The sequence below is a fragment of the Castor canadensis genome, chromosome 10 (assembly GCF_047511655.1).
Source record: "Castor canadensis chromosome 10, mCasCan1.hap1v2, whole genome shotgun sequence".
NCBI classification, from domain to species: domain Eukaryota; kingdom Metazoa; phylum Chordata; class Mammalia; order Rodentia; family Castoridae; genus Castor; species Castor canadensis.
In genome coordinates this window covers 134796682-134819503 of record NC_133395.1, presented here as the reverse complement: position 1 = coordinate 134819503, position 22822 = coordinate 134796682, and the positions used below count along the sequence as shown (strand labels likewise).

The window sequence follows — 22822 nt, the reverse complement described above, 5'->3', positions numbered from 1 at the left end:
TATTTGGAACCAAATGTTAAATAGCTTCATGGAGAAGCAGAAATGATAAAAACTCCATCACCTGAGTCACAGCCCTTGACACTTCATGATTGTTGGAAATCATATCGAGGAGCTGGGTCAAGAGAGCTGGACCGGATACTGCTCTTAGCTTTAAAACATGCCTACTTAGAAGTTTTTTAGAAAAATATTTGCTATAGTTCTCCCAATAATAAAATGGAAAAGTAAAATTTATATTCTAACTACTCAAAATGTTGCTGTCAATACAAAATTTAATAATGCAGGTGTTAGTTTCTGTTGGTGTATGAGAGTATGGAGCAAAAACCAAACAAAACAATGCATCGCAACTGCTTGTTTGAGTGATCAGGAAAAGGTTATTAGGAATGGAATATTAACTTCTGAGGAATAACTCATCAATGGATATTTCTTTTTAGTGTGGAACTGTAATTCCATTATGATATAATCGCAAATACAAATGCATGCCTCTGTAGGCAATGTATATAATAAGGGCATTCCCTCAGAGCATTGCAAACACTTCTGTGTTAGTCACCTTTTTCTCATCACTGTGACAAAATTCCTGAGATAACCAGGAATTCTATTTACAGTTTCAGGGATTTCAGTACATGGCCAGCTGGTTCCATTGCTTTTAGGCCTATGGCAAGGCAGAAAAATCATGGACCGAAGAACATAGCAGGAAAGCTGCTAACCTCATGGAAGCCAGAAAACAGAGAGAGGGGCCAGGGACAAGATATACCTATCTAGAGTTTACCCCAGTGACTTAATTTCTCCAACTAGGCATCACCATCTAAAAGTCCACTCAGCTATGAACTCATCAATAGACTAATCCATTGATGAAGTTAACACCTATATGACCCAATTACCTCTCAACAATACCATCAGCTGGGTCAAGCCTTCAACACATGAACATTTTGGGGGGACATTTCAAATCTAAACCACAACATATTCCAGGCCAATTGCTAGGGAATTGTTTGTGTCCGTTATAAATATTATTTGGACAACGAAATATATATATAATTTTACATAATACATTTTATATACATTATATTTACATATATACATTATGGTTACAACGTAAATAACATCTGTCTTTATAACCAACTACATACACTCTTCAAATTGCAATAAGGTTATTACCTTTTAACGAACTCATCATAAGTTGAAAATATCTGGTTAAAAGTTCATGGACTATACCTACCTTACTGAATATCTCGCCATTTAACAGAGTACACTGTAGACTTTCAGTCATTTCTCCTACTGATTGTGTGGCTAACTGGGCACTCTGGCTCCCAGTCATTACACAGCACCACCAGAGAAGATCTTGGGTAAATTGCTAGCCCAGGAAAAGATACAAATTAAAAATTCAAAGTACAGTTTATGTCTACTGAAAGCATCTTGCTTTTGTGTGATCAGAAAGTAAAACCATTGTGAACTGGAGATCACCTGAATCCATTCATCAATATAAAATGGTGGATGCCAAATCAACAAAGATGATGCAATTGCTTAGAATTTGCTGATTGTTTCTTCTTACCTAAGTGGGTTTGAACTTTCTGCCTCTTCACACTTTAGGGAACTAGAAGGAAAGCTCCACTTTCTCAGCTAATTGTAGGCTTGAGTTGTTCACACTATTATTCTACACCAGAATAACTGGCTTTTCAGTTTAGTTGTTCAGTTATAATGTCTAACGGCTTTATAGAAAAAATATGCCAGAAAAAATCTTGAGAGTATCTGTAGCTGATATTAAGCTTTCCTCATAGGAATCAGTTATGGGCTAAATGCTAGGATCCTGTTTACTGATGAACTTCCATCTTTGTACCATCCAACATTTGCCCTCATGATTCTCTTTGACCTGTTCAAGGTTCATTTCCAGATAAATTTGGGCATCACAATTCTGGGATATTCTCAATGCAATTAGCATATTAAAGGTTCTTAGAAGGTCTGCAGTACAGAATGTTTAAATTGCATTTCTTATTCTTCCTTGATTATAGAATATCACTTTATACAACATGTATTACTTTACCCTTTAATCAAACTTCTCCATTCAAAAACTGTACATTTGGCCCAACTTGCAGAGCTTAATTTACTAACTTGCACTGTATCACTACATAATTTGTTAAATGCATGAAAATTATAAGACAAGTTTATGAGATCTGCATGTATATCCCAAAGCAATTGTGCATCATGGGGAAGATTTTGCTAAGATTTTACTATCAGAAAAACAATTGCTTTCAATCTTATAGACACTATGGCTTTAACTAATTTTTTTTTCTTTGTTTGAGTATCAATAGAGATACAACCAAACCTGTGAATTATACTGAATGTATTTCTATGTACTAATTTCACTTGTGACAGTTTTATCTTTGTTCTAATTATTTTTCATTATTCAAAATCCCTAAATGATATACTTTACCTTATCTAATGCTTTTTGTTTTTTATAAGCAGTCTCAGCTCCTTTATGAAATGAGGCTGTGAATTCACTGATTTCTTTTTTTCTTTAGTCAACAAATGTTAGCTAACCTCCTAAATTATATTTCTGTTAGTGATGGATAAATTGTGGTGAGTGGAACCTGGTAGGTTCTGTCTGCCCACAGCTAGTGGACAATTCAGGAGGACAGATAACAGTGAAGTAAACTAAGCCCTAAATATGTTAACAAAAAATCAGAAAAATGCAGACAAAGAATTGAAGATGAATGTGGGCATCATAGTAAATCGGGAAATAAGATACATGTGGCTTTTAGACCTCTTGGTGCTTAAACTAGAAAGGGGAGAACAGGTAGAACAAAATAATACAGGGAGCTGGATCACGCTGTACCTTTGTGCTCAGCAGTTCACTTTAGTCTTAAATGTGCTTGATCAGCTTTGAATTCTCTTTTTAAAAAGACCATTTTCATTGTGGCAAAGATAACAGGTTGGAAGAGGGTGAGTATAGAAGCATAGCAACAATTTGTGGTTATGCAACTGTCCAGCAAGAAATGATGGTGGCTGGGCCAGAGCACTGGCAATATAAAAAGAAAGAAGATAGATTATATTCTCTAGAATATAATCTCTAGAATTATAATTATAGATTATATCCTAAAGAATATAATTCTCTAGAGTTTATAAAATTTACTAATGCACTGGATACGAAAGATGGTGAAACAGAAATCAGTAATGCTTTTTAGGTTCTGGTTTAAGCCATTAGATGGAGACTATGTATTTATAAGTGGGAGAAGCCTAGGTTTGGGGGTGGAGGTTGGTGGCAGGAATGAGTTCTGTTTGGGGCATGTTGAGTCTGAATTGCTAAGGGAAGAACCCTGAGATGAAAATGCACTTTTGGGAGGTGTCAGCACTTTGGTAGTGTTTTAAAGCCACAGGATACTCAATCCCTAGAGAGAATGGAGGTAAAGCAAGCAAAGGAGGCAACATAACTGAGGAAGATACAGATGTGCTGGCTGGAAAAATACAGTAAAAAGTTAAAGGCAAGAGCTTGATGATGTAGGAAAGAGAAGGCCTGATGAAGGAGTGAAAATCCTTGAGAAAATGGAAAGGATGAGAGTAATTTTAAAGCACATTGTTTTTTTTTTTTTTTCCCCTGAGTCAGAACACATTATATTCACCTGAAAAACACTTTTCTTGGTATTAGGAGCAGTCAGCTTCATTTTTTCTATAACAACTTTATGCATTCTTTGGAACAAACCACCTTTGTTTGGAATAAAAACTTTTAGAGCAAATCAATATGTGGGAAAGTCAATGTGTGTGAAAGCAACTGCAAATATAAAAAGCTCAAACCTGATCTTATTTCTATCATACTGACCATAGAAACCTGTCCAGGCCTTTCTGTTCTGAGGCACAAATCACTTCTACATCCAAACTTTCAAAGAATAAAAAAGATGACCTTAACTCTTTTCTTCCTTTCTTTGTTTTGAGACTGTGGTTAAGGTTATATTACATAAAATTACTCAACTTCCTCTTTTACACGTAACTTCTATAGTTTGAACCTTAATGCCCCTCTCACCCCCCAAAGCCCACATATTGAAGGCTTGGTTGCCATTCTGTGGTACTATTGGCAGGTGGTGGGATCTTTAGGAGGCGGGGCCAAGTATAATAGGTTAGGTCAGTGGAGTGTGCTCTGAAGGGGATATTAGGACCCCTGCTCTTTCTTTCCCTCTTTGTTTCCTGGCTGCCATGAGGTAAGCAGCTTTCTCCACTACCTGCTCCCCATTGGGACGTGTCACTTCATCATGGTTTCACAAGCAATTGAAACCTCCAAACTGTGACCTCAAATAACTCTTCCTTCTTTATAAGTTAACTATCTCAGGCATTTTGATATAGTAATAGAAAGCTGACTAATACAACTTCTTTGTGCCATGCTCATCCTCTCTGACTACTCAGAGTAAACAAGTCCCTCCTATTTTCCCACAATAATTGGCTTCAGGTCCATTCTTTGCCTGTCTCCTTGTGAACCATCTCTTCTCCCTTATGTATTTAACTTCTTCATTGATATATTGTGATTCACTTCAGGCTATACATATTCCCCAGTATCTTCCATTCTAGTAAGATCCTTGCCTCAAATATGTCACCCCCTCCAAGTATATCTGATTTTCATTTTCACTATTTACCAACTGCAAAAGGTACCCACTTCATCAAGTGTTTACCATTCAACCAGCACAGCTTTGCCCTTACTCAAAAGTGTTTATTTCAAGACTACATTTGACTTCATTATCTCCAAATATGAGCATTTTATAACCCTTATTCTTCATGGCCTCATGGTGACACCTGACACTGTTGACCACAACCTATTCATGAAACTTATCTAGCATTTCATAGCACCCCAATTTCCTGGTACTCCTCTAAGATTTCTGGCATTTTTCTTTTTGTATCTTTTCCTTGTTTGCACTTTACTTAATTCAGAAGAGTCTGTCAAGGATCATTTGGTCTTTCTATTTTCTCTCAATGAGCCTCACTCACCCTCATCACTTCAAAGGTGATCAGGGAACCAATGTTCCTTGTTCGAATCTCGCCTGTGAAGTCCGAACTGGCACTGACAACTCTGAGGTACATATGTTCCATGAGTAGTGGTGTGCTGGTAAATGTTTAACAAACTAGCTCTGTGGGAAAAAAATGTCTTTGAAGTGCGCCAATACCCATGGTGTAAACAGTCTCACTGTGGCCAAGTTCAAGCTGCCAATGTTATCACTGAAGACAAAGCTGGGAAGAAATGTGCAAAATCGGCTTTTTAAAGTTCATATAATGGACTCCAGCATACCTATGTAGTATAAGCCTTTCAAATTCAACAGACCAAAACTGAACTCATAACTTACCCAAATCGGTTAGTCTGCTTTCCAGAGATTATTGACAGACATTAAGAGACTATCTTTTTGATTGAAGGATTCAGCCCCACCTTTGTTATGTAGTTAGCAGTTTGGGTAAGCAATCTTGCTTAAAGGGAAGAACACATCTCATGAAATAATTCATCTTACATTGAGCTGCTTCTGGCTTTACTGACTTAATACCCAACAACTACACATGATAATTTTTAGAGGCATGGAAGGCTAAATAATTTATTCTAACATTATCAATTTTTACATTTTAAAACTCTAATTCTATGATATAATTATGTTGCTTCATGTGGGAATGGCAGTTAGATTACAAAATATTTTTTATTTGGGGGAGAGTACGAGGAGGAAATGTGTACATTAAAAAACACACATGCAAACATTCAGATTCTATAACTCTGTTTAATAGTCTTTTACCCACCACCTGGATGTCTCATCAGGCAACCTATAATTCTACTATAGGTACCCTCTAGGTGCCATATGTTGTAATTATATACACAGCCAAGTGTTGCTCTAATTAGATCATTTGGCAAAAGGGATTTAGAAACACCATGATGGATATTTACTCATAGAGACATAATTAACTCTGGCATATCTGTGACTGAAATATGAGGATAAAACTATGCACCAGAAATATCAGGGTCAAACGTACTATTTGATCCTGGACCTTCAATATTTACATGGCATTGACACATCTAAGCCATCCTAGCACATTTTATTTCTAGAGATGACAAAGTTAGGAAGATCCCACATTATTTGCCTTGTCTCTACTGAGAAAGCACAAAGCTCTGCCTGTCTGGTTTTAATATCTAGTCACATCACTTCAGTTCTAATTGCTCTTAATTACATGCCACTTTGGTTTGAATATTTTCATGATCACTTAAATCCATTTGATGATACAGAGCTATTTTCTCTGATCTAAGCCACTGCTGAGGTAATTCAAGGACTTCATGTACCTCTTCTGCAAGGGGGCTTAGATGGTTCTAGCTCAGCCCTGAAATCAGACCATAATCCCTTTCACCCCCCAGCCCCTAGAACTATAAAGCAATGAATATGAAGGCCATCAATTTATTAATGAAAATATAAAATAAACAACAGCAAAAGCTACTCTGGCCACTCATTCTATTGCTATTAAAAGTACCAGCAATATTCCACTATTTTAAACAGGGAGATAATAAAAGAAGGGCTTTATTTTTATTAATAATTTTTTTTGTTTCATGACAAGCTTCCAGCTTCTCTGGAGTAGAGAGGAACATCTAATGATTATCCTGTCTTCAAGCAAAAACTAATGGCGATGTGGACTTTGGAATAAGGGAGACCTGGATTTGAATCTCAGCTCTAGCACTATCAAGCTCTGCAAACTTTGGTAAGGCAAGTACCCTGTTCAAGCCCTGGCTTCCTCATCTAAAAAGATGGAGCTAACAATAGGGCTGATCTCATAACATTTTGGGGAGGATTAAAAGAAAAACATAAAGTGTTTAGCAGAAGACAGTAAAAACTGTTTTTTAAAAAAGCTAGGCATTATTATTAAATGGCTAGCTCATTTTTATGACAGAGCTCATTTTTATGACAGTGCTCATTTTTATAGAGATGAAAATTATAGCCACAAGATAACGAAGAAATAGATAACAAGAGCCAAAGTAAGAAGTTACCTGAATTCCCAAAGGATCCCAAAGTCTAAGATTTATTCATGAATGCAACAGTGACAAGTGGAGATCAAAGTCTCATTCCAAGTTAGTGGCTTGAGATTTCTGAGAGCTTCTTACAGATAAGATGACTCACAGCTGGCACTATTATTTTATGTCCATCCACATTAGTTCAACATGTTAATAATGCTTTAAGAAACCTGTAGCATTTCCCTATTGATGATTACTCTTTTATTTCTTCCATCTAAGCTCTATCAATATTAAGTCTTTCCCTCTCCGTATGTCTTGAATGTGACTTGCTTGTGTCTGTCCTTAATACTGCATGTACATGAGATCCAATACGGAAAGTTCTCCTTTCCTTCTTTGCCTCTCTATGAGGATCACATTTTTTGACAGCAGTTTAAATTCACTTCCTGTTGGGAGCCAATTTTGACAAACCCTGCCTGACAGTCTCTTCCCTACACACTGCTGTGTGCTCTGTTTGGACTACATTATGTTAATTTGTGCTTTGCCTATGGTTTCAAATTGCTTCATGTGTGTAGATATTGTCACCAATAGCTATATTTTATAAAACCCTAGGAAGCCAACTCTTGTGATTTCTATCTTCTCTTTCCTCCTTCAACTGAGGTACACCTTTCATAATTTTCATAATCATAAAATTATAAAAGAAAGTTACTATGTAAAACAGTCTGTGTAAACCATGTCTCCTCAGTCAGGGATGATGTTTTACTACTTCATTGTCTTACTGAAATGTGAGATTATCTGGAAGATTATTGGGTATCTACTTTCCTTCCTACCCTCACCATCCTTCACCTTCTATGTCTTCACATTTAAAGCTCCTCTCCCAACCATCTGATTTCTCCAGGGAGCTCAGGCTCCTCCAAGGAAGCTCTCTTGGCATTGGGAGCCCTTGCTCTAGAGAGCCAAGGGAAATAATTCGGGCCTCCAACCAAATTTGCTTCCCCTTCACTTTGCATTCGATAGGCCCAGAAGAAGTGACAATTTAATCAAAAGTGTTAGTTAGGGGTGCACTTGTTCAAAGTGCATCCTACACATGTATGGAATTATCACTATGAAATCTCCTCATATTATTAATGTATGATAAATCAAAAATAAAACAAAAAAAATTGAAGTGTAAGTCACAAAGAATGAATAAAAGGCACAGGAAAACAAAATAAAACCACAATAAAAAAATAAACCCAGGCAGCCATGGAATGGGACGGTGTGGGCAATATTACTAGGAAAATACTTCCAGACCTCATATTTCCAGACATCCTAAGTTAGACCAGGGTTTGACAAACTTCCTCTGTAAAGGACCAGATCTAAATATTTCATTCTTTTTGAGCAGGGTAGTCTCTGTCACAGCTATTCAACCCCATCCTTGTGTTGTGAAAACAACCACAGATGATTTGTCAATGAATGCATATAGCTGAATTCAATAAAATTTCATTTGCAGACACTGAAATTTGACATTTACATCATTTCCATGTGCCACAAAATGGTATTTTTCTTTTGATTTATTTCCCACCATTAAAATTTTAAGCCCATTCTCAACTTGCAGACTGTACAAACACAGGTGGAAAGTTGGATTTGGCCTGTGGGTGGTAGCTTTTGTCAAATGCCAGAAAATAGCATTTGAGGCAGAGAATGCATCATGATCAAAGGCTTTGTGGCAGCATACTCAAGGCTATTTGAGCAACTGAGAGAAGGTGTGTATGGCTCAGAAACTAAGGGTGAGAATGAGTGAAGTGAGAAAGCAGATATGGAGTCTTATTGATTGTGTGGTAGCTTCTACTCTGAAGTCAAAAGGAAGCCATGGATATACCATCAGTACAGTACACTGTACAGTAGAATGGCCAGGGAAAAATTTTAACAACCCAGATTCCTGGGTCTTTCTCAAAATTCCTCAGGTGGCATCTTTGGCGATGGAGAGTGGGATCTGGCATTTTAAAATGTATCTCCATTGGTGCTGCTGGAGTCAGCCTGGCATTGGTTGACAGACCTGCTTTGGGAACTACCACTGCATCATTGCTGTAGAGCTGGAGAAATGCTGCCCTAGGAATGTCCAGTGCACAGTAAGTCAGGCAGAGGTTACCTGAATATACCTGCCCAACTTAATTGATTTAGGACAAGAAAAAAAAATCCTTCCCTTACCATCTGGTCAGTTAAACACAAGCTCCTCAGTTTACAGTATGATGCTTCGTTCACCTTAATTCTAAGAAATTTTCCAGACTTATCTCCTCTGTTCATTCCATTTCCTTTGAAATAGGTTTCTTTCACATTGTTCTTTATACTGAAATATCCCACCACCACTTCCTCCACCAGCCCATTTTGGGTGGCTGGTTCATTCATTTCAGCTAAAAATCCTGTGTATCTACTTCATTCCAGGCACAGTGCAAGAAGCAGGTGCTTCAAGACAAATGCCATGTTTCCTCATGGCCTTTTAGCCTGTTAGGGGAAATGAACACTAATTCACTATACTTGTAAACATAAACTTTATAACTGTAATAGGATGGCAAATCTTTGTCCTTTAAATAACTGTAGACATTGTTTGTCCCTCTTTTTATGCCATCTCTAGAAACCTGATTTAAATTATGTTATGTCCATAATATCAAATAGATCTTGCATAGAGGAAGTATGTGACAGGAATTAATTGAACTGAATTAATCAGAGTTATGATATGGGAAGTTTCATTTTGCAGAAGATTTGGGTGAGAGCCACTTCCAAAAGGACAAGTTAAGAGGTTTCATAGTTGCAAGGCTCATATAAGAGACAATAAGGATAGAAAAGTACCAGGAGGCAGAGGACTGACTACAAAAAGACCAATTTCTATGGGGAAAAGCTGAAGGCCCTTTTTAAAAAAAAAAAATCAAGCATTTCCTTTAGATTACTTAAAATTGTTTCATATATATGTCCTGAACTATGTCACATGAAAAGAAAAAGAGGTCAGACCAGTCTCAGGTGGACACTACCTGAATGTGGTCACCCTATCAACCCCTGACCATAATATAGGATGACATACTCTACTGAGGTAGAAAAGGCTGTGACTGAGCGTAGGTTCAAAAGTCTTTCAAAAGACTGTGTCATGAACAAATGCTATACTGGCAAACATTTTGCAACAAATCTTAAACTCTTTTACAACTGCACTTTGGAGGGGCTTAAAGCCATAACTATTTTATCCATGACTCTAAACAAGACAAGCTGAGGTAATGGAAGAAAGTTCTAGGTCTGGATTTGGAGAGTGAGATAAGCTCGGTTTCCATAACTGCACATGCAAAATTAAAGTGATATAGTACCATCAATAAGCAGGGCAACAGATTCTAACTAGAGCAATGATGCTTGCTGTTGCTTTGATGTTGTTTTGCCTCCAAGGCAGGATTTCCATTATTATGGAGATGAACTGCCTCTAATTATTGCAATAACATAATTGCTCCCCAGGGCAGAATTCCTAATAGCAGAGCTGTATAGCTCTGCAGCAACTGTAAGAGATCCTGAGGGCAGGTTTCTCATTAAAAGCACATATATAGACATTCTGCCTCCAGAAGAGAAACAGAATGCCCGAAGCAATAATCTTCCCTTTCCACTCTAGGATTCCATTGGCCTTCTGGGCAAATACCTGCCATCACATTTGCTTTGCCTCCCAAACAGCTGGCATCTTCAGACCTGGGTTTCACACCTTATATACAACATGGAGTTTTGTGGACCTGAGCTGGGAGTTCCTTCCATGTCTTACAAGAATTTCAACTCTTTTAAAGGCCTTAGGGAAGAAAGGCAAATTAGGGCCATGATCTAATTTCACCTTGGAGTCAGATGTCAGTGTCTCCAGACAAGACACATGAACATGAATTTTATTCCTGCTTGGGTTGAGTATTTTCACAGAATGCCAGACTGGATGTTTTTATTCTGTGGGGGCTAGGCAAATCTAAAATACGTATTTCAGTCTGGAAAGACATGGCTAAGACTCTGAATACTTAGTACAATTTCATTGTGTCTTCAAAACTTGTATGCAGTGCCTCCAAAGTGATCTGCCTAAGGCAATGTTAAGGTTCCTACATCAGGAGTCATCTTTGAGTACTTATTTTGCTTTACCTTGTAGAAGCACAAAATGCTTCTTCTTGCACTTTTCTACTCTCTTGGTCTTTGTTTGTTGCATTCTCCTAGCTGTTCTTTGATCTCTTTAAGTCTCCTCCTTCAATTCTCCCAGCAGGCTTTGCTTCCACACCTTCTTTGAAATGTGGTTGTTCTTTAGGATTCCTTCCTTTGATTCACAGATGTTCTCAGTCTACAAGACTCTGGACAAACTTATCCACTCTGTGGATTCTTATCTACTGATGATACCTAGCTCTCGTGGATCTACAACTCAACTCAGCCCAGTCTTTCTAACTTCCTACTGGACACATATTTGTTAAGCACTTATTCTATACCAGGGAGTATTCTACATGGAAGGGTAATGGATTGGAACAAAGCACACACAAAAGATCCAATGGTCAAAATGGAACAGGAAGGCACAAGAGGAAGTAGATGCATACAAGGAGAATTTGCTTTGATAGCTTGGAAGATGGAGGAAAGGGACTCCAAGTCATGGATTGGAAGTGACCTAGAGAAGCTGCAAACAGGTTTTCCCTTAGTAATACAACACTGCTGAAGCTTTAATTTTATCAACTGAGACCCATTTTAGAATTCTGGTATCTAGAACAGTAAGATACTAAATTTGCATTGTTTAAGTCAAATACACACATGCATAATTTCTGTTCTCATGGAATTTACATTATGATAGGGTGGAGTGTGGAGGAATAGATCATGAAATTAAAAAGTGGATATGTAGCACATTGGATGGTGATAAATAGTGTACAAAATATGAAGCAGGGACAGAAGACGGGAATTTTACCATGTTAGCTAGGTTAGTAGAAAGAGGCTTCACTATGGTGACAGACCAGTGGGAATATCCATTTGGATGACATCACCACTTGCAGGCACCTTAAATTCAACATGTTAACACTAATCTCTTTATTTTCTCCCTCAAACTTGTTCTTTTTATATCCACTGTGGCAAACACACTGTCACGCATCAGCTGCTTAAGCTGGAACCCAAGGAATCATTTTCTGCTTTTCCTCTCTCTTTTTAACCCTTCTACTTAATGTATCATTAAGTGTTTTTAAAATGTACCCACTAAAAGCCCATATATCTGTCTCTCCTCTTCACTCTCAGTAGACTGATATCATTCAACTGCTCATGATTTCCATCCTGGACTGTTGCTTGCACTTGACCTCTTCACATCCCCAGTCTTGTTCCACTCTGCTTCTTGCTCCACAATGTAGACAAACCAATCTTTCCAAAGCACACACACCTCTGTGCACTACCTTGCATAAAATCCTTCAGTGCCTTTCAGGTCTTCTGGTTCAAGTCTAAACTCTACAGACATAAAATATAAAGCATCCACGAACTGTTGCTGCCCTACATTTTTGAATGTTCCTTCTTGATATATTACATCTATAACATATCCCTTGGATTATTGAAAATCTTATATTGTTATTTTGCTACTGGGCTCTTGCTGTCATCTGTGAGTGTTTTGAGGGCTGAGTTTATGTCTCCTTTTTCTCTCTACTCCCAGTAAGAGAGAAAGCCTAACATATGACAAGCACCACAAGAATGCTATATTCTTTGAATGAGAGTGAAGTTGGCCACTTTGGCAGAATATCCATGTTGCTGTCCTGAAACCAGGACTGAGGTATGTGACTGTAGTGTTAAGACTCATTTCTGAAACACTCAGTGGCATAGCTATATCTAGTTATTATCCATTAGCTTGATAAAATGCATTATCCTAACGTCTAAAAGGGAAGAGAGAAATTCTCAAGCATGAATAAAAAGTCTTTATTTACAGAATATAAGAGTAATATTTCACTCATTTCTTTGACTTCAGTGGGAAGTAAAATATTTCCTTTAAGTGAATTTTCCAGACAACTAAACTTAGTCCTTTAAACACTAGGTTAAAATTTTCAAATAACCATTTTCAGGAAGTACTTTTTTCTATGATGTATTATACACTTGCCAGCCTTGCTAATCTAAGCTTACTGATGATAAAGATAATTTTTTCTCTTTAGAGATATCATATGATAATAATAATTATCATTCTTTTTACATGGTGATAAAGGGCTTTATTTACTTATTAATACCACTTTTAGTTTGGGGAGATATAACTTCAGAAAGTCATTGAAAAAAATTACTAGTACAGTGAGGGGACACCAATGTCATATGAAGAATATCAGAAACAAGTTGGACATTCATGTTTGGAGAAGAATTAACAGAGCAGAGTGATGATACATACAAGAAAGGAAAGGTGGGGGCTGGTGGACAGGAATTAGACTTGTCAGTATAACTCTAGAAAGCAAAATCAAAAGCATGCAGAAGCTGCAAGGAATATAATTTCCTAACAGTCAGGTCTCCTTCATTAGAAGTAACTGGGAAAGGATAAGTGTCCAGCCACTATGTAGACCCTTATCCTGAAATCGAAATGGGATCTGTGGAAATCTAGCATTGGTGCCTGCCCAGTCTCCATTCTGTCTTCTTATGGTGATAGCGCCTACATTTGTGTAGGAAAGACTGTCTCATTCTCAGTCTAAGTGGTTTGTCTTCCTCATATGACTTTAAGGATAAGTGTGTGACTCACATCTGCCTAATCAGTGCATTAGATGATCAGATGCTCCTTGAAGGAAGGTGAGTGGTCCAGAGAAGGACATTGACCAAGGCAGGCTTACTTGATCCCATGAGAATCTATTCTGTTCTGGAGCTGTTGTAATCCCTTGGAATTGGGGTAGCATGGGACTGCTGATAGCCCTCTTACTACCAGAAGATGTCTGCTAGAAAAATGGTGTCAACACAGCCAAAGGTGTTGGTAAGACAAAGAAAGCACAGTTCTAGTTTTAGGTGAGAACCTAAAATCTGCCACACCTAAGGTCCCACTCCATCCCTGGCCTTGAACTCACTTTCATCCTGAAGCCAGGTTTGAGATGCATTTCTTTCACTTGCAACCAGAACAGTACACTGCAGTGGATATAATGATTTTTATCCTCCTTATAGTTCTAGGATTCTAGGTTTTTATCTACAATTGTACTCTTTCTCTATTTTGATGCTTTCTTATAATACCAGTTATTTGCTTCAAGGGCCTTGTATCTTAAAACTAAAAGTACACAAAAGAATCAACTTTATTCAATTAGTAGGCTTAATTTCTCAATTCATCCAAATGATTTGAAATTATTTTATGGTGACTAGCAATCTTTTGTAAGTATTAAATCTTGGGCTTTGTGAGAGATCATCCCTATTTTAAATGATGGAGACTGCTTACACTCTGATACAAGAAAACAGAAATGCCTTATGCATATGGAAATGCTGCTTAGCAAATAACAAAGCTATAAAATTGTGTTAATTTTTCAATTTCCCTTTGGATGGTTGGCTTTAATACAGACAAGGCCAGTGACAATGGAAGACCAAAACAACAACAATATAAACACACACACACACACACACACAGCATGTGCACTGGTGGTTCTGGAGTTTGAACTCAGGGCTCTGAGCCTGCTAGCAGGCATGCTGCTGCCTGACTCATACCTCCCAGTGCAATAAGCATATTTTAAAGCAATTAACATGTTACATTAAGCCAGTATTTCTGGGCATATATCCATTGAGCTAAATGAAATATCAGCACATGATTAAATAAGACAAAACTTTTGAATTATTAAAATGTTGCTTCTTATACATTTACTATAAACTGATTTGTGGACAATTAGTTAACATTAAAATTAAACATTTAACAAATCTCATAAATCACAGAATTTAAGGGTAACACTTAAAGGAAGCTTGATTATAAAGTTTTATTTTTTGTAGTTAAGGGATTAATGATTTTTTATTTAAAGGTTAAAGACTCCCCCTTTAATTCTTAAGATTCTACATCTCAAAAGAGAATTCAGGCAGTGCATTGGAAACCATTCCTCAACACTGGTCTACTATGTCAATCCTTCACATTGGTCTACTATGTCAATCCTTTCCTAAAATATGAGTTCTAAAATTTTCACTCTTAAATCTCATCTATGATTGTTTTTGCTCACTCATTCACTTAATTATCTTTCTTCTCTATCAGGAAAAGCAAAGAATAAAACTAGTACAATTTCTTCTTTTCCAATGAGGTAACTATAGTAAAAACTTTTATCTATTCACCCTTTCCAAAAATTATGAAATGTCTAATAGTGCTTATCTCTTTCTCAGTAGTTAAAAACAAGTGGCCTATGGAATAAACTTGGTGTATGGATGTATGGTTCATATTGAACTTAGAACTTAGTTTCTGACATTGAAAAACAGAATTTCAAATAAAATCAAAATGTCTACTTTCTCTTGAAGTGCGAGGTGGAGGAGCACCTGACTGTGTCTCTATGTGACTGAGTGGCAGGCATTCTCCACTGTTCCTCTTCATATCACACCTGGCCAATTTTTGAATGTATTTAGAGAACCAAACTCGGTCTATCTGGTTAATACATTGTGCACAAGGAGCAGGGAGGAGAAGAGCTGTGAGAACATAGCACCCATGTGGAGAATGAAGTACTAATATTGATAGTTTGTGACTAGCCTAGTGACACTGGAGGTGGAGGCGAAAAATAGCAGGGATTGGGTAATGACAGGGAGTAACCTTAGTTTAAATAAATTTTTAGTGCCAAATAAGTGCTAAAGCATATTTGAACCCTATCAATCAAATGAAGAGTACTCAGAACAAAAACTGGATGGAGAAAAGCTTATAATAAGTTAGGTGGTAGAAATAATCAAATCCACTTATAGAATTCTATAGCAATGATTAAGCTATAGCAGGGTAAACAGTCATTAATACTGATCAAAAAATTATTTGTGTATACATATATGTATATAAAATATATATAATATTATATACACACATATATCCAGATACATGTGTATAAAATGCTTTTCTCTCTTCTAGGTACACCATGAGACTGTATTTTCCTTTCCTTCTGGGCTGTAGAACAAGGTGACAAGTGACTTGTTTGGGCCACTGTAGTATAAATGAAAGGGAAGTGTTTCATTTCTAGGCATAATCATTAAGAGTCCATGTATGCTGGATCCCTTTACTATGCAATGACAATATTTTGTTGTTTAGTCTTCCACAGTTGTTTACTGCAGTAGCATAGTTTAGCCTCTTCTGATCAATCTACAATGATTTCTCTAACTTCACACATGATTTGTGACAGGATTTTGCCCATATTATCATTTTCTTTTTTCTTGTTTTTTTCTTAGCACATAATACTTGTAGAGGGGATACATTGTGATAATTACATATGTGCTTACAATATACCATAATTAGATTTATTCCTTCCATCATTCTCCCTCCTTCCCTACTCCCCTTCTTAAAACTATTTCAACAGGTTTCATTCTTGTATTTTCATATATGGATACAAAATACATCCACTATATTCAGCCTCATTCACTCTTTCCTTATATTTTTCCCACCCCTAGAAAAGACCTGTTTTACCCTTTTGTCCTCATTTTTTTGTGTCTTTATGTAATCTTAAAATTAAAACTTATACAAACCTTTAAAGAAGAACTAATACCAATACTCTTCAAACTTTTCCAGGAAACAGAAAAGGAAACAACACTACCATGGAGCAAGTGGTATACTCATTCCAAAACCCAATAAAGATGTAACCAAAAAAGAGAGTTATAGACCAATATCTTTAAAAATACAGACACAAAGTTTCTCAACAAAATACCAGCAAAGAGAATTCAACAACACATCAAAAAAATCATACCCCATGACCAAGTCAGTTTTATTCCAGGGATATATGGATGGTTCAACATATGTAAATCTATAAACACAATACAGCATATAAACAGAAGCAAGGAGAAAAACCACATGATCTTCTCAATAGATGCAGAAAAAGCTTTTGACAAAATTCAACAGTCTTTCATGATAAAGGCTCTGAAGAAACTAGGAATAGAAGGTATGATCCTCAACACAATAAAAGCTACATACAACAAACCTATAGCCAACATTACAATAAATGGAGAACAACTGAAACCATTTCTGCTAATGTCAGGAATGAGACAGAGATGCTCATTTTCCCCACTCCTATTCAATATAGTTTTGGAATTCCTAGCCAGAGCAATAATAAAAGAACTAGAAATAAAAGGGATTCAAATAGGGAAGGAAGAAGTCAAACTATCCCTATTTGTAGATGACATGATCCTATATCTAAAAAAATTTAAAAATGTTACCAAAAAAACCTATTAGAAATCATAAGCTCATTTGGCAAAGCAGCAGGATACAAAATTAACATACAGAAATCAGTAGCCTTCTGATAAACCAACAACAAACAGACTAAGAAAGAAATCAGGGAAACAATCCCATTTACAATAGCCTCAAAAACAATAAAGTACCTTGGAATAAATTTAACAAAGGAAACAAAAGACCTTTTTAATGAAAACTATAAACCACTGAAGAGAGAAATTGAAGAAGACAACAGAAGATGGAAAGATCTCCCAAGCTCATGGATTAGGAAAATCAACATTGTGAGAATGGCCATATTACCAAAAGCAATCTACATGTTCAATGCAGTCCCTATCAAAATTCCATGACATTCTGCACAGAAATAGAAAAATCAATCCTTAAATACATATGGAAACACAAAAGACCTTAAGCAGCCAAAACAGTTCTGAGCAAAAAGTTCAATGCTGCAGGCATCACAATATTTGGCTACAAACTATACTATAGAACTATTACAATAAAAACAGCATGGTATTGGCACAAAAACAGACAGGAAGAACAATGGATCAGAATAGAAGATCCAGACCTAAACCCACACATCTACAGTCAACTGATCTTGGGCAAAGGAACCCAAAACACATGATGGAGAAATGACAGCTTCTTCAACAAATGATGCTGGGAAAACTGGATATTCACATGTAGAAGACTGAAATTAGATCCCTGTCTTTCATCCTGTACCAAAATCAATTTGAAGTGGGTCAAAGACCTTAATAAAAGGCCTGGAACTTTGAAACAATTCCAGGAAGTAGTAGGAAATACATTGGAACAGATAGGTATAGGAAATGACTTCCTAAGTAGAATTCAAAAGGTTCAGCATCTAAGAGAAGAATGAACAAAAGAGTCTGTATCAAACTAAAGAGCTTCTACACAGCAAAAGAAACAATAACTAGATTCAAGAGACAGCCCACTGAATGGGAGAAAATCTTTGCCAGCTACTCATCCAGTAAGGGACTTACCCAGAATCTACAGGGAACTCAAATGACTCAACCACCAAAGAATTAACATTCCAATGAAGAAATGGGCACATGAATTAAATGGATTCTTAAAGGAACTGGTACAAATGACCAGTAAATATAAGAAGAAGTGTTCAACTTCCCTGGTTGTAAAAGAAATGTAAATCAAGACAACACTTAGATTTTATCTCACCCTGGTTAGAATGGCCATATTCAAGGACAATAACAACAATAAATGCTGGCGAGGATACAGTGAAATAGGAACCCTTATACACTGTTGGTGGAAATGCAAATTAGTACAACCACTATGGAAAGTGGTATGAAGATTCCTCAAAAAGCTAAAGATAGAATTGCTATATGATCCAGTGATATCACTCCTGGGCATCTACCCAAACAAATATAAGTCAGGATACAATAGAGACACTGTACATTGATGTTCATTGCAGCACTATTCATAATAGCTAAGCTTTGGAAACTACCCAGGTGTCCTATTACTGATTAATGGATTAAGAAAATGTGGTATATACACATAATGGAGTTTTACTCAGCCATAAGGAATAATGACGTGTTGTTTGAAGGTCAATGGATGCAATTGGAGGACATCATGTTAAGTAAAGTAAGCCAGGCTCAGAAAGCCAAAGGCCACATGTTTTCTCTCATATATAAAAGATCCAAAAGATAAACATATACACAAAAACAACATAACCATATATAAACTCATATGTAGAATATGTCTTTAATAGTAGAACTACTCTATGGAACTTGGGAAAAGAGGGAAAGGAAAAAGAGAGTGATAGAGCACCAGTAATGTCATAAAACATAACATCTGTGAAGGCAGAGGATATCAGGATGTGTATTGAAAGCTGCTGAAAATGGGGGGTGGGAGATAAAGGGGTAAGGGAGAGTAATGGAAGGGGATGAAGTGACCAAAGTAAAGTATACCCATGGTGGGGATATATTGAGAAAACCCTTCATATATCAAATAAAATATTAATAATGAAAAACAGGACTATAAAATAGGTACAATGTATAGGGGTACTTGTGGGAGGGGGAGGGTGAATGAAGGAGGTTAAGGTGAGGGTATATGGTTGATGGACTTCATATACCTATATGAAACAGAACAAAGAATCTTTTTGTAATTGCTTTAAGTAGGCAGGGAGGGGTGTTGAGGGGGAGAGACGATGGGAGCAATTTAACTAATGTATAATATAAGCCTAATAGGAAATTCACTATGAATCTCCCCATATAATGAATGTATCCTAATAAAAATTATGAAAAAAATTAAAACTTATAAAATGTAGCCTTATTCTAAGCAATTCACATGATACATAACAGTTATATTTTAATTAGGTAAAAGTAAATATATAACTATTAAACATAATCTCACATATAACATTATAGGAAAAACTGAAGTAAAAGTAGGAAATGAACTTTATGTTTAAGGCTGCAAATTAAGAAATTATGTTCTCAATTTCTGAGTGGCTCAAAATTTGAATGTCATGTTAATATTCAGTGAACTATACTGCTTTCTTGATATGCTAGGAATAAAAAAGGGATGTATATTACAATTTAATGTGTATGTGAATATACCACATCAGGTTAGTTTACAAAAATCATTAAAAAGGACAACATCATCATTGCAATGTTCTAATTTGTATATGCAAATTCAAAGGTGTACAGGTGTAAAAGGGTAGACACACACATTTTTATAGGCTTCCTTATTGCATCCTTGAGTACTTGACCTTTAACATCAATTAAAATCATTATATATACAGCTGGTAAAACCTGTCTTATGGGTGACAAACATAGACTCCTGCATAATTACTATTTTTCAACAGATTGAATACATTACAGAAGAAGGGGATATTTTATGGAGATGACAGCCAAGACAAGGTCTTTGAGATATGTGACCTTTGTTACAATCTGATGTCAAACTCCAAGTAACCCATACAAATTTACATTATATAAATAAAATCATTCTAAATGCAATTCATCTATAAGAGGAAATATGCAGATACTAGGAAAACATACTGTCTCAAAGAGATGTAATTGAAATAATGAATAATCAAGCAGAATAATCATCTAGGTGCAGAGTGAGTTTTAGAATTAGAGATATTGACAACCTCAGAACCAGGAGAAAGTAAGAGGACACCTAATGACCATTGCCAAATATTTGAGGAGGTTTCATAGTAAAGAATTGTTCTTGTTTGAGTATGCTAAAGGAAGTAGGATGGGGAAGAGGAAAGAAATATACAATGATATTTTAGACTAAAATTAAGGAGGATATTTCAAGCTCCTCACTTGTAGGCAGCTCTAGCTGTCTTCACAGGGATCATATTCACTCTCATTTTTTCTGTCTCTGTCTTTGTCTCTCTCTCCCTCTCTCTCTCTCTCTCTGGCTTTGTAGAATTCCAATATCAAGAAAGAGCATGAAGACCAGTAATTTACCTGTTCCCTTACAGACTAAAATTCATTCAGGCATATCTGATGGTAAACCATCCATCTTAATAACAAACCAACAAATAGGTTAACAAAATATTAGAAATATCTCCAGACAGTACCTTTCATTTTCTCTTAATATTTCCCTTCCTTTTCTCCACATGTAGACAGGTTTTGGAGACGCTTTGGGTTTACACTCAATGACAACTTCACCTCCTACTTTGACAAGAGTTACCCTTTTCAAGAGTGTTCTTGAAAAATCTGGACTTTCAGCTGGAAGACATAGAAAATAAAATGAGTTATTATGAAGGAAAACACTCCCACAAATCATTTTTGGTATTTTATTTTGGTAATGCACTTATTATTATCTTGATCATCAAAGTCAGGAAGTTAAATATTTTTCAAGTGTAGCACTGTAAGTTTTGATGATTAAAATTTAATCTATAACTTAGATATGATAAAATGTACCAGTCATGTGAGTATAGTTTGTTGAACTTGGTATATTCCACCATGAAGATCAAGATATAGAAAACTCTCATCACCCAACTGAGGATTCTCTTTTAAAAATTTTATTCCACGTTCAAGTGAACAAAAACTTAAGAAAAACAAAAGGGAAAGTAACAAAATAAGAAAACCCATAAGGCATTTTATTATTTTATTTCTGATTGTGTAGGCTAAAGCAGCCTTCCTCTGATATCATCACCATATTGTCATTGTCCCATAGTATCCTGTGTATATCAGCAAATGTGCTAAAATGTCTATACCATACCCTCTGTGCTAAAATGTCTATATCACATCCTTAACAACGGCTATTCAGCCTTCTGCTACTGGTGCCTAATGCAATGTTTGTCCTTTTTTGGAGAAATTGTGACTTGCTCTTGGAGCTCAGATATTTAGAAACTTATATTACACACTCATCATTGTCACACTAACAGAACCCATTCGTGTTGATATCACTTCTATAATATGGTTACATGTTGACAATATTAAACAATTATTACTTTCCTAAAATAAAAGATATTTATCTGTATCCCCACCATAAAAAGATGCTTTTCTGAAAGATCTCTATTTTCTTCTGAGTTAGTTGAATTAATGTGTAAAGAGGGGTTTTGGAATGAATGGATGGATGCATCTCTTGGGTATCTTATTTTTGTCTCATTTGAAAGCTCCTATTTCTACATTGTTTTGAAGTTTGACCTCAGGGAATTAAAAATTTTAGACAGCGTTGAGTATAAAATTTAATTTCATACCACAAATTACTTAAAGGAAGACTAGTAATGAGTATATGTGTGAGTACGAGGGGAATGTAAGACAATTTCTTAAATGAACCCAATCTATAAACTAGAGATTTAAAAAACTAAATAGAAGCTTCAGTGGAAGAAAGTTAAATCATTATTAAGTGCTTTTATGGTAAAAATATTTTCAGTAATTGTCTAGAAGCAAAGATGAAGTTAATAGGTTTTTTTTTTTGGTGGTTTTTGGAATTGGACTCAGGGTCTTGTGTTTACCATTTGAAAAATGCCCCCAAGTCCTTTTACTTTTGTTTTTCAGATAGGAGCTTATACTTTTGCCTGGGCTGGCCTCAGACTGTGGTACTCCTACTTCTGCCTCCACAGGAGATAGGATTATAGGCATGAATTACTATACCTGGCCTAGGAAAATTACTTCTTAATGGGGAGATGTGATGTATACATGAGGCTGGTATTATTATGAGAAGGTGAAATAAAATAAATAAATCTGGTAGACAACTGATATCTCATGCTGTGTACTTTGGATCATGAGAGGAGTTCACAATTCCAAGAGTAATTCTACAATGACAAGTCCAATTAATATAAAGAGTGCAAGGACAGGTGTTTTTGCTACAAAGAAATAATGTGTTTCCAGTATGGCCTATAAAACTGAAAAATAAAAATCATAAGGTTTGTGGGTAGGGCAGATCTACTCAATATTTAGTGCAGTATGAACACTAACGAATACAGTAAGCATCCTGGTAAATCTTAAGCATGATTAAAAAGAGAAGTAACACTTATAATAGAAAATACTACAAAAATATTGTGTGTGTATGTAGATGTGTGTGTGTGTGTATGTATAAGTTAAATTGATGGAAGAAAGAGTTGAGGCTGCCAAGCTATG

The 22822-nt window shown here is 36.1% G+C and overlaps 1 protein-coding gene across 10 annotated transcripts in view; it reads right to left on the bottom strand.

Annotated features, from left to right (window-relative positions):
• The window catches only part of Cntn4 (contactin 4), a 905834-nt gene that overhangs the window by 115197 nt on the left and 767815 nt on the right, over nucleotides 1–22822 (bottom strand). For all 10 annotated transcript variants that reach the window (XM_074044274.1, XM_074044268.1, XM_074044270.1 and 7 more), the window contains one exon: nucleotides 20812–20962. In XM_074044274.1, coding sequence (XP_073900375.1) covers nucleotides 20812–20962 — 151 coding nt within the window. The remainder of the gene's footprint in view (nucleotides 1–20811; nucleotides 20963–22822) is intronic.